At 41.1% G+C, this 13030-nt stretch overlaps 2 protein-coding genes across 7 annotated transcripts in view; both read right to left on the bottom strand.

Annotated features, from left to right (window-relative positions):
• Positions 1–4834, bottom strand: part of plekha6 (pleckstrin homology domain containing A6) — a 38986-nt gene extending 34152 nt beyond the window's left edge. For 5 of the 6 annotated variants that reach the window (XM_020703365.2, XM_020703366.2, XM_020703368.2 and 2 more), the window contains exons 1-2: positions 4644–4834; positions 246–332 (exon numbers count right to left, since the gene is read on the bottom strand). In XM_020703365.2, the coding sequence (XP_020559024.1) occupies positions 246–332; positions 4644–4819 (263 nt within the window). In that variant the 5' untranslated portion in view covers positions 4820–4834. Of the gene's footprint in view, positions 1–245; positions 333–2832; positions 2969–4643 lie in introns of those variants that run through there. The other variant, XM_020703369.2, reaches the window with a different exon arrangement.
• A 2306-nt stretch (positions 4835–7140) lies between these two features.
• Positions 7141–11425, bottom strand: fndc11 (fibronectin type III domain containing 11). Its single transcript, XM_020703372.2, has 4 exons — positions 11360–11425; positions 11158–11201; positions 8201–8331; positions 7141–8063 (listed from the first exon to the last, which is right to left on the bottom strand). The coding sequence occupies exons 2-4, from the start codon at positions 11168–11170 to the stop codon at positions 7275–7277; spliced, it is 933 nt and encodes a 310-aa protein (XP_020559031.1). The 5' UTR covers positions 11171–11201; positions 11360–11425; the 3' UTR covers positions 7141–7274.
• Positions 11426–13030: the final 1605 nt, after the last annotated feature.

Below are 13030 nucleotides of genomic sequence, written 5' to 3'. Positions count from 1 at the left end.
AGGGGAGGGGATGAGTCAACCATTTGATCCCCGACCCCCAAAAAATTATAACTATAAACAAAGTTGTGGCAATGTCCTTCTAAAATCTAAACCAAAATAATTCTTAGAACATCTCAATAGTCTGAGGAAATTCAACCAGCAAGTAGTACTTAGGTTTACTGAAATATGCAATTTTTCATGTAAGACTTTTGGTAAACTAAACCAACGGCGGCATCTTCATGTGCAGAACCTCTTGTGTGACTTACTGCAGGTCGGGATGTGCTGCTGCTGAAAGCTTCTGCAGCTGAATGGGGCTCAGTTCTTGTCCAGCAGTTCCACCGGGCTCATGCTGGCTGTAAACCAAAACAGAGAAAATGTTTCATTAAGAAAGAGCAGAAATCCATAATTTAAAAAATTCTCAGGTTTTTAAAGATAATATTTCTTAGATTATGATGATAAAAAAGTTATTTGTTGTGGTCTGTTCTCTTATTGTCATACAGATGTTTGGTTCAGTAGCTGACAGCATTGCACATTATGCAGAGTTTTTATTAAGTTGCCTTTCTGCTAAATCGTGTTTTCAGATTCAATGAAATATGTCACAGGCTTTTAGAATCCACAGAGCAGGCTCCCATGTAATAATAGAGAGCTGCATTAGCCAATCAGCTCTCGGGTCCGTGGCACCAAGGCTAGCTGTAAAGTCTTTAGATGAAGGTATCACAAATGCCTCCTGTGACTGAATTAGCATGTCACAAGAGCACTAAAAAGGAATGGTAGTACAGAGGAGAGCAGTATTCCATAACCTCATATCTTAAAAGAAAAGTAGACCAAAATCAACATCTTTACCGCTTGGCTTAAAATGTATTTTCTGTGTTCTGCTGTTCCAGTCGGTGAAACAGACATTTTGGTCTTATTGGAACGTAAATTTTTACTGGCAAGGTTATTAATTGGCAACTGGATGAACACAAAATTGGACCAGGTGGTACTAAACTTTTACTCTGTCCAACCTAGATATCTTTGGGACAGCTCAAGTTGGGTGAAGTACATGTGTCAATGTGCATGTCCCACTCAAAGCTTCAGTAATAAAATTAATAATAATACATTTTATTTGTATAGCACCATTCAAGATAAAAATCACAAAGTGCTTCACAGTAAAACACGGTAAAACACAATAAAACACAGTAAAACACAGAATACAGAGAGAATTCAGAAAAAGCAACAAAAAAGCAATATCATCATACAGAATGCTAGGGATTACAGGACACTGCAAAATCCGAATTTTTAGAAAGTAAAGTGTTTCAAGAAAAAAAAAACGTTTTTTCTGTCCTGCAAGAATAAATAATCTTATAAAGAAATTCTTTTAACGACAAAATAATCTTAGTTTGAGAAAGCATGTCTTAGTGACTAAAAAATAATTCTTGAAAGACCATTTTCTCATCCAAATAGCAGATGTTTTGCTTGTTTTCTAGTGGGTCTAATTGTGCAGCGACTATCCTTCCTGCTATATATGGCTATGATTATAGCACATCGTCTCATGATGCAAGGACTATCTCTGTTTTTGGCAGCTATGTTAAACCAGAGAAAATTCCAATGTGGCCCCTCTGTCTCTGACCTCAACCCAAATAACAACCTTTTTTAAGCATCATCAACCAACTGTTCTGATGGTAAAAGCCATTTCACATAAAACAGCAGCTGTGGATGTCTTATCTGAAATCCTAAACATACTTTAGAAGACATTTTCCGTAAACTTAGCATGCCGACACTGCGCAGGAAACTTCGGAAACGGGCGTTCAAGGTTTTTGCTCGTTTTGGGCTTCTGTGTTGAACACTCTCGTGTTCCCACACCACTACACACATTTCTATGGCCGTTTTCAGGCTCAATGTACAAAACGCGCTTCCATTGAATGCATGTTGAATGTCAAATGTTGTCAAACTTTGACCAATCTGGGACTCGTTTTTGGTAGTGACGTATGGATGTCGTCTCTTTTAATTCCCAGAAGTGTCAGACGTTTGAAAACTGATCACAAAAAAGGAAAAATTTATAATTGAAGTTTGATGGCAAACACGCACCAGTATCGAGTAGAGACGGTCTAGTGTGAGCACCACTGGTTAAACGCGTGTGTTTAGCATGTTCTTGAATGTGCGTCACATGCTTGGTGTGAATGTAGCAATACATTAGTAAAGATTTTCAATGTGGTCAAGCATGTTGCTGGTAGTGTTTAGAGGAAGGGAAGCCGTGTTACTATGTAACCTGACCTGTTAAGATGTTTGTAAATGAACTCGGTGTTGACTTTGGTAAACACGATCTGCTAATGTCAATAAAAGACCATTTTTTGTTGTTTTCAATCTGATTCAATTTTAAGGAATTTTTGTAGAAATATGTACAGTTTGTTCAATGAAAATTGAATTAGGTTTTGATGGTAGATGACCTAAAACACACTGACTTCAAACAACATAGACCATTTAGAAAAATAGGAAATTATGATTATTTAGAGTTATTTGGAGCACACTGTGACATGGCTTGACCAGATACGTAGACCTGCTACTATGAAAACAAATCAACACAGCAATGCTAAGTTTAATACAGTTACACACACTCACCCACACACACACACCCATCACTCAGAAGGACAGCATGTCAGATCGCATGAACTTCCTGTAGCAACACAAACATCTACCCCAGCCTGACTGCACACACGCAGCTGCCCCACTCCTCCGCCTGCAGCAGGGCTCCTGGCCTCCTGCTGCCTCTGCAATGCAGTCATCGATGACCTCCAAGCTCCTGGCCATAAGTCTGTACTCTTCCCCTCTTGCCTCTCGATAACTACCACTCAGCGTCCATCCTCCATCACCTACCTGACTCTTCTGTCCACCCGGAACTTTAGCATCCTCCTCCAGACCGCTCATGAAGCAGCATTGGAGGAGGAGACACTGAAGGACGAAGAGAAGGTGGCTGGATGGAGGGAAGAGAGATGGATGACAAGTTGGACAGAGGGAGAGGAGGAGGCAGCTGCGGGAAGCCCTCCCTCATCTCTTCTCCTTTCTCTCTTTCCTTGCCCCTCCCCCTTTCCTCACATGGACACACTCATGCACGGGCACACGCGTGCATGCACGGTTGTGCACTTGCAGAGCAGGGGCTGAAGCTCTTATCATGTTTCCTCAGTCCCAGTTGGAGTGATTTAATCCGGCTTTCAATCTCAGTCCAGTTTACTTGACTTTCCGCTCTAGTTTGGTCTGGCTGGTCTTCCGCCGGTGTCACAAAGACATGATTAGGTCATAGCATGGTGCTGATTAGGAAATCATACTTCAGTTTTTGAGGGGATTTTATTATTTTTTTGCTCTTTTATTATACTCTTCCTTCAATTTTTTCATTCAGCTCTTCCTTTGACTGTTGCAAGTAAACTGCTGGTAATAGTGACAACAGTGTTTTTGTTCAGTTTGCATACAGTTTCTCCAATGCTGAGCTGTGTGTGTGTGTGTGTGTGTGTGGTGGGGAAGAAGGGAGTCATGTGTTGCAGATCACACTTAGGGCTGTGGTTGAGGCTCCTCATCCCACTTTGCACTGATGAGCTCTGCTAGGAGGATTGCAGGGAAACTGACAGGGATTATCTCAGCTGCAGCCACGTGGCCTTTAGCTGCAAGTCTGACCATGCAGACTCACCTGAGGGAAGGGGGGGTGGGGTGCAATCAGAAGGATTTACCTGGCTGTGGTAAATCAAGCAGGACAAAAAAAAAAGAAAAATCTCAGTTTGAAGCAAAATTCACATGATTCAAAATATTGCTGACAAACTTATGGTGCCAGGGAGGGTTTGCCGAGAAACCCCCTACCTGTTTGGGGGCGGTGCAGCTCCCTTCAACTTCATCAATGTGTGCTGCTAGATTAGAGTCTTGCTGCTCCGCTAGGGTATCTTACGCAAGTGCGCAGTTCACCCTGCTTGAGAAATGAATATAAGAAGAATTCAACCAAGCAACCTGAGCAGGATAAGAACCCCCACCCCCATTTGATCTGTGGATTGGTGTCGGTTTAGATCTAAAGGCATAGTTTTTTGGGGGGGGGAGTAATTTGGACCTGGGTTTTATATTTTTGTAGCAAGGGGGAAAGAGGGTCAAGCCGCTTCAGCACCGTTTCCATGGAAACTCCTCATCACTATGTAATTTACCTTTTTCCTCAAGTTATTGTGGTACAAGTCGGGGTGTGCATGACTGATAGTTTTATTTTAACGTCAAAAATAAAGATAACCCCCCTCTACATACCTGTCCAACGTTTGTGTGTGGGGGGGGACTTAGAACAGAGGCCATTACTGTGGTTTCACATGCATCTATCTCCTTTTTAGCTGGTTTGTTACAAGAGGGGAAATTTTTGAAATATTACCTGAAAAAAATCAGACAAAAAGAAAACAGGCAGACAAACCAACTCAGAGAAGGAGGGAGAGGTCAGGTCACCTGTGTCAGACAAACACCTGTCTGCCTTGAGGTTCTGCTGAACAAAACAAGACAGACCACCACAACAGGAACACAACGACGACGGCAGAGCAGCTGCAGCGAGCTGACAGCCAGGCAGCAGGTGAAGCCAGTTCATCAATCCCTTCTTCACACACGCGCACACGCTCTGTTCATTCTCCATCCCCACAGACAGATAAAAACGTGCAGATACAGAGTCCACTCACCAGGCAGAGATGCAGCCATGTCTGCTGACAGAGCCCCCCCCCCACCAAAACAAACCCCTCAACAGTCCGCTCTCAGCACAACCCACTAACAATAGATCCTGAGGAAGCAGAGAGCACAACAGCAGGGAGGGAGGTGGGAGGGAGCAGACGTAGCCTGGCAGAAAATCTCTGGGCATTAACACGTCACATGACCCCCCCGCCCCTCCACCGCCTGTCGCGGTGGGAGAGCTCAGAGATGGAACCAAGGAGATGAGGAGGCAGGGAAAGGCCATCACAGAGGAGGAGGAGGAGAGTGACGTTACAGCGACGACTGACAGCATGCTGAACCAATGAGTTTGAAGCTTTCTGCTGCTGCGGACCAGGGAAAGCCAGAGACTTCCCTCCCTGGAGAGGAAAGACAAGAGGAGCTCATCAATCTTTATCACAACCCTTTTCACAAACAGCAGAGAAACCGGAGACATGAAAGGAGGTGAAAAAGAAGCTGCATTATCAACACAAACATCTAGAAATGTGCTTGATTTGATACAGTTCTCTCATTTAGAACCACAGTAGAAAGATACAACATAATTCACCTGAGCCTGCAGGACAAAACATTGGACCAAACCGAACCACCCAGCCAGGATTAAAATTAGGACTTCTCCAATCATCTTTTGATCAATTTAAAAATGTTCCCAGTGGTCTTTTAATTAAGATTGTGCAGTCTTGGCCAAAATCCAAAAACCTGTGACGTTTTCTAGATCATAGTCTGTGCAGAACAGCAAGAGTTTATTAAAAAAAATTAACCTCTGAGTTGTGGGCAGGTCTGCTGGTGTGGAGTAGGCCAACCCCCATTCACCATCATCCATTCGTCAGCTATACAGCAAAGTGTTTGGATTAAAGCACAAACCTAAAATAAAATAATAATGAATATAATAATAAAATTCCTGCAAGTGCAATCTTTTAAACCCTGTTGAGTTCTTGAAGATTGTGTATGTGCTGGATATTTTTAAGAAAGTCTATTTTCTGAACATTATCTGAATATTTGGACCAAATGTGTGTTGAAAATCAGGTTTTGGTGTTTTGTCGTCAGTTTTGGGAGATAAAACACAATTTTGTTATGCTTAGCATTAAAAACAATGTCCAAATTCTCACTAGTTCAAAAAGTGCTTTGATTAAACCAAAATATTTCCTGTTATTAAAGCAACTCATAAGTCGGTTTAAATAATAAAATACATTTCCATTAGTAAGAGAAGTAAGTAGAGATACAATTACTCTTTTACCCAAATAACTTTTGTGTTTTTGGTTGCTCATGTCATAATTTAAAGCATTACATTAATCCTCTTCACCCCTGTCGGGGCATAGGGCGTCTACTAGGTCTCTCCAGCCTCTCCTGTCCTGGGCTGCGGTTTCTATCTGTCCCCATGATAATCCAAGAGCTTTGGCTTCCGCCGCCGTTGTTCTCTGCCATGTTGTTTTGGGCCGTCCTGGATTTCTTTTGCCTTGTGGGTTCCACTTTAGCGCTTGGCGAGTGATACTGTTTTGTGGTTTTCGGAGCGTGTGTCCGAGCCATCCCCACTTTCTTCTTTTGATTTGATTCTCCACTGGCTCCTGTTTGGTTAACTTCCAAAGGCATTCGTTCGTGACTCTGTCTTGCCATCTGATTCTAGTGATGGTCCTGAGACATCTATTGACGAAGGTTTGGAGTCTATGGATTGCGGATTTGGTCGTGCGCCATGTTTCGCATGCGTATAACAGCACAGATTTTACGTTTGTATTGAAAATTCTGAGCTTTGTTGCCTGGGTGATAATTTAAAGCAATTGATAATAAAGCCAGCTTATGTTAGTGAAAACAGTGCTAAGTATCAAGCAATGTCAAAAAAAAATCCTTTCAGTAAATCTATCCAGTACTTACTAAATACAAGAGAATAAACTATTATAACCTGCTGGTTGATTATTTAGGCAATTATTTTAAACCAGATAGGGATTTTTGGCCTCATTGAAGTAAGCAACAATTTTGTTTGGTTTGATCTTTCTTATCATTCACCCAATATTTTTACTCTTCGTCTATTTATCTTAACTGATGTTTGCTTCACTGAAGCTCCACATCTTTGTGGGTGATACTTGTTACATTGCATTGCGTGTTTAAATACTGTGCTGAAACCTGTTTGCATCTCTGACACGTAAATTGTTCGAGACAAGGCTTCATGTGAAGCTTTGCTTTGAAAACAGTGCCATCTTGTGGTCATGGTTGCATCAATGTGACGCTCCGGTTCCCGCGGAAACCCTGAATCGCTGAAGGTGATGATGTTGTACCCTGTTCTATTTTCATAACATCTGCTGCAGCAGATGATGGCAACCATGACGACAACAAGGAGAAGGAAAGGGAGCGCCAAAAGCTGCAGAGTCAAAAATGTTAGAATTTGCAGACCTTCATGCTATCAGAAATACTACCGAAAAGTTGTTTTATTCATGTTTTATTTTGAAAATCTCTTTTTTGTGATTGAAAGTTGATGACAAATTGGTTCTGGGTTTCTTTATTTTTATTTTTTACAGGTATTTATGAAGCTGACTGCCCACTTTTCCTGACTTCCAAACTGTCAGAGTCTAAACCCTTCTCAGGCGATCACTGTGGCTTGTCTTAAAACTTTAGGGTCATGCATTGATTGGTATCCCTTTAAGTCTTTGTTCTGCTGTGGAGCTCAAAGTCTTCAAGTGAAGGGTGTCGGTCCAGGGTACGTGCACTAATGTAAAGTTGGTGATCCTCTTCACAGTGAATGAGTAGTAGGTGTCTGGCTGTAGGTTCTGGACACAATGTTCATAGTTGCAACAGACAGCCTCCCTCCACAGCTTTCCTCCAGGAGCAGCACTTTTTACCGTGATTCTGAACATGCGTCGTGGCTCCTCAGATTGCTCACCTGCGATGTACCAAAACAGGCAGACAGACGTGGGAGTCAGCAGTGACTTTTCCCTGTGGAACATCACCGGACCTAGGGTGACCACTGACATTTGACTCTGATGGGTAAGGGAGCCCCTCGTGTGAAGGAGGAACAAGCTGTTTAGGGTCAGTGGCTCAAGGTTACTCGCCATTCTTGCCTCAAAGTCTCTAAGATGCAGCTGGATCTGCTGAAGCTGCTGCTCTGCAGCGGCTATCTCATCTGCATCCACCTCAACCTGTTCACACTTTGCAACAAAGGCTTCCAGGTTCTTACGGCTGGTGATGATTTCCTGGAAGAGCATTTCTAAATAGGCCAGAAGGAACACTATCTGTGACTTCATCCAGTCCTTCACATGCTGGAGCCTGCTGGAGCCCAAGTGAGACCCCAACATGTTGATGGACATTGAGGTGGATTCCTGTTGATTTTCCCATGGTCTCACATCCTCCTTCTGGATGACAAAATAGTAAGAGCTTCTCTGCTTGAGCAGCAGTCTTTCCTGCATCACCTGAAAAACAAGAATGCATCACTTTAGTAAAAAAAATGTGCTTGTGACTCCAAGTTGACTTCAGAAAGGTAAGGATCAGCTCTTATAAACCACCTGAACCTAAAGGTAAAAACTCATGGTCTGTGCATGACACTTACTGTGAAGGATGAATTGTCCAGCGTGGTGCGGAGCAGCTCCCAGATCCGGTTCTTCAGATCAAGCAGACTATCCATGTCAGCAACAGTCTCCTCCTCTCCGCTCTGAGGTGACAGAGCATGGGCTGGACAACCTGCAGCAATCAAGAAGCAGAAATCAGGTTTTTGCAAAGGAGACACAACCACTTTGCTACCGTTTTGATCACTTCCATGATGATGCACTTCACTGAAAAAAGAAGAATGTCCTTGTCCAGGAAAAGTCAAGTGAAATATGGATGTACATACACGGTACAGTAATTAAAGATGTAAACAAGAACATTATAGTTGCTTAAGCAGATTAGGGAATTTTTACGTTGGATGTAAACTTGTTATATTCCGCGTAATATAACAATATAACAATAATCTGCAAATAAATATTGTATCTTGTGAATAAACATGTAATGAAAATATGAATGAACAGATCAATTTGTGCAAAAATTAATATTTTACTCTACATATACCTATACAAACACAATTATGGGGATTTGCTCGTAAATGTGATAAATATCACAAAACTCTCAGCCTGTACTTAAACCTATTAAACCATTCATATCACGTTCACAATTTCTGAAACCCCTATCCCATCAACATGATCCAAACTTTTCTTAACAACTCTAAGGATATAACTTGGTCCATCTTTTCTGCTCTGTAGTTCATCATCATGGCTCTTCCTGCTAATTTCAAAATTCCATGAAATCCCAGAAATATTATTGACGTGAAATGTTTTGCTAAGTTTCCAAACTTTTATGTAAAAAATAACTCATCTGTTTGTATTCATTTTTTAACCCTTGTGCTATCCTAGGCACTTTAACATTGGGGGTTGGGTCATCTAGACCCCCAGACAGTGCGCTGTACCTTTTTTCTTCAGTGATTTGTGATCTTCACTGGTTTCCATGGATTACATGAAATCTTTCCACCTTTATCCACCTTTGTCATGGTAGGGAGAACACGTCAATGTAAGGGTAGGGTCATCTAAGATAGCACAGGGGTTAAAATAACTACTTGCTGTATTGAAAGAATGCAATATTTGTTGATAATGAATTCTTTGTAACACACTTACACCATGTTAAAAACGTGTGGATCAAAAATGTCATAATTGATGCTAGGCCTATCTATAACTCATTTAAAAAAGTTAAATTCCAAAATAATTTTAATGCAGGTTTTATTAAAGGTTTAAAAAAAACATCTTAATTCCCCAATATTTAAATTTTCTGTCATGGTTTTGGTATATTGGGAATCACAAAGTTAAAGTCCCACTTTAATCATCTTTTGACCCATTGTAAAACCATTACCAGTGGTCTTTTGATTACAATGATGCTAAAATAAAATAAAAAAAATAAGTACCTGGGTCATTTTCTACGACCATGTTTCTGCCGAGCTATCAAGCCGTACAGTTTGGAGTCAGATGCCTGCTCGGACTAGTAAAACAAAGACATGCGTGGATCTATTTAGTGGATGCTTTAGAAAGGATTGGAGCAGGGAGCTTGTGTCCTGCGGACCGTAACAACTATGTCACAGCTAGTAAGCTTCTACTAATGGCATTTTATCATCTACTTGTGATTCACAACAATTTTAATAAATAAAATACTCAAGTTTACACCAGTTTAAGCTTAATTTTCATTATGTCCGCCATCATCATAAAAATGCAACAAGAACATGCTAAAAACAACAAAAACACAATTTTCCTTTGAGTGGGTCTTTATACCAGTCTGTATGTAAATATATTACATGGAAATGTGTTAATAAGCGCATCTAAAAATAACCCCATTAATCTGCACATGAATACATTATTTTAAAGATAGACATCTTAATCTGAATATCAATATGTCAATCTAACTCAACATTCATTAATCTGTAATTATCCATAATATTTCCTACATGCTTGATTTGTGGATTTTTTTTAAACCTGGATAATCTATTTTGGGGTCACGGGATGCTAAAGCTTATCCCAGCTACTGTTGTGCAAAGGCGCGGTTCGTCCTAGAGAGGTCGCACACATTCTGTCACCTCTCAGTTCAGTCAAAAAATTAACCTATAACTGTGGGAAGAAGCCAGATTGTCTGGTGAAAACTCACACATTCATGGGGATATAGCAAACTCCACACAGAAAGGACCTCGCAGGGATTTGTACTAGAGTCCTCTTGCTGTGAGGTGAGGGTGCTGACCACTTTACCATGTGCAGCTCTATTTTGTAGATGAAAATGCTGATTTGTGCATTATTACCTTGATACCAGTCTGATGTTTTTTCCTCCTGCTGTCAGAGGTATTTCTTAATCATAGCAGATTTCACGTCAACATGAGCCAGGATGTTGACCTGAGCAATCAATTAAGTGATAGGAATCGTGGAAAACCAGAGTTCATTTTCAGAGTTCTCAGTTATTTGTTCCTTGACCTTGATGGCATGCCCTGTGATTTTGTGAATTTTTGTAAAGTTGTTAACAAAAAATTTGAAGACTTTGTATATTTTGATCACCACATGTGTTTTACAATGATAACTCAGATTTTGTGGCATGTGATTACTGACATAATCTATTTTCTTTTTTTTTTAATGAGTATTCCTCTGCATTTTAACTGTAAAGAGTTGGGGTATAAAGATTATTTGACTTAATCAATGAATCAATTTATATTCCTACGATCCAATCAGATCGTTCTGTCTGAGGTAAGTTGTTAATCAGATCAAATTGACCTATCACACTATAAAATAGATCGATTATAACCAATATTGGAAAATGCCAATTGTTTTGAGGCCTGGTAGGTTTATTTCACTATAATGTAAAAATGATTAAGTGACATCACAGTGGACAACACACATGTGATGGAAGCAAAAAATTATCAAACCATCACAACCACCAAATTATGATATGAATCAAACTGTTGATAAAATTAAGGATTATTTATCCTCAGGAGCATAACAGACATACCTGAACTTGTCATCTTCGTATCAGTTCCTCTCAGGATTTCTTTTCTTTTGAGTCAACATGCAAGCAGAGAGCAGTTTTGGGTTAAACACAGTTAAGCTGACAAGTTAGCAACAGTCATTGATGTGAGAGTCAGATTCAGTCTGATGGCTGAAGACAGAAGCTATGGAGGTAAACATAGAAGAGCCTACTTATAAAACCTTACCTGTCTGCTCTGTTGTTCACTCCAACTTCTGCTAACAGTCAAATATAGAACCTTCATGCTATGGCAACCAAACTACTCCTGGCTGAATCCAAGAGACATTTGAATGACAACATCATTTGTTCTGGCTCCTCACAGCTCAAGTAAGAAGACAGTTGTTCTGTGTGTGGGGGGAGGGGGGCATTTAAGGTTTTGATATTTTTGATCCAACATGAACAAAATTTTTTATTTTTATTTTATGTAACTGGCCAAATTTCAAAACATAATCAACTAAAAAACAAAAATTAGTTTTCTGTTGAACTTTAGCTCCTTCCGTGTAATAATATGTTTGTATGGCAAATCAAATAAAACTTTATTTAAATGAAGTGCTTCTCATACTTGCGTAGTTTGAAGCACTTTACAATTCAAAACAGACACAGAAATTCAATTAAACAGGACCAACCCACCCTTTACCCTTCCTTCTCCTTCCACACATCCCATGATGAACCCACGCAGGATGATGAAAACTTAAGGTTAACGTCTAACTTGGGAATCTATTCATACCATGGAGCCAGCTCAGCCACAGGAACATCACCACAGTGCCCACCCAGACCGAGACATCCACGGGGTCCACTCCACAACCATGAGGCTGTTATGTTGGACCCCAGCTACCCCAGACGAGCGACAACCTCTTGACCAATCCGCCAAGCTCTGGCATAAAGAATCCCATGAAACACTGGGGCTAAAAATCACAATCAGGAAAAAGGGTTAAAATTAAAAATGTCATGGCTACAGAACACTTTCGAACCCAGATGCTGGAACCCAGAAGAAACACAGCGGGAGGCGAGCGTGGCAGGTAAGTGATTTAATAAGAGGATCAGGAAACAGAGCGTGGGCAGGACAGGATGGCGGTTTCCAGAGACAGGAGGCAGAAGTTGGCGGCGTCACTGGTGGATTCCTCCGTAGGCGGTTGCTGGCGAAGGACGGATATTTGAAACGGCAGAGGCTCGAGGTGGGACCGCAGGAGAGGACAGAATGGGGAGTCCGGCTGGAACTGATTCGGGCGACCACTCGTGGTACTGGATTCCTGGAGGTGAGTAGAGAGAGAGAGTTTTTAGTCGTAGGTTTGACGTAACGAAACAAACAATAGCTTGACTTGAATACCAACTATGCACCATCAGGGGCAACGGACTGGCGAAGACTGATGATCCTGTGGCTCCTTATGAAGGCAGATGAGGTGATGAGATAAGTGGTCGCAGCTGGGGAGAATCAGCAGCCAAGCGGAGAGGAGAGGGGGAGGAGTCTGACAGAGGCACCATATCAAAAAATGTTGATACATACAATGAAAACTAAAATGAAATAGATAGAATAGAGGAAACACAAAACCCTGAACCCTAACCCATAATAAAAGTATTTTAAAAGAAATAAATATAAGTAGATAGGTAAGGTTATCTAAAAGCCAAAGCAACATGGTGGGTCCTGAGCCTCTTCTTTATCCCTTGTGCTATCCTAGTCACTATAACATTGGGAGTTGGGTCATCTAGACCCACAGACAGTGCACTGAACCTTTTTTCTTCAATGATTTGTGATCTTCACTGGTGTTCATGGATTACATAAAATCTTTCCACCTTTATCCACCTTTGACATGGTAGGGAGAACACATCAATGTAAGGGTGGGGTCATCTAAGATAGCAC

The sequence above is a fragment of the Oryzias latipes genome, chromosome 5 (genome assembly GCF_002234675.1).
Source record: "Oryzias latipes chromosome 5, ASM223467v1".
Taxonomy (NCBI): domain Eukaryota; kingdom Metazoa; phylum Chordata; class Actinopteri; order Beloniformes; family Adrianichthyidae; genus Oryzias; species Oryzias latipes.
Note: the sequence above shows the minus strand (reverse complement) of the source record. Positions and strands in the feature narration are given on the sequence as shown.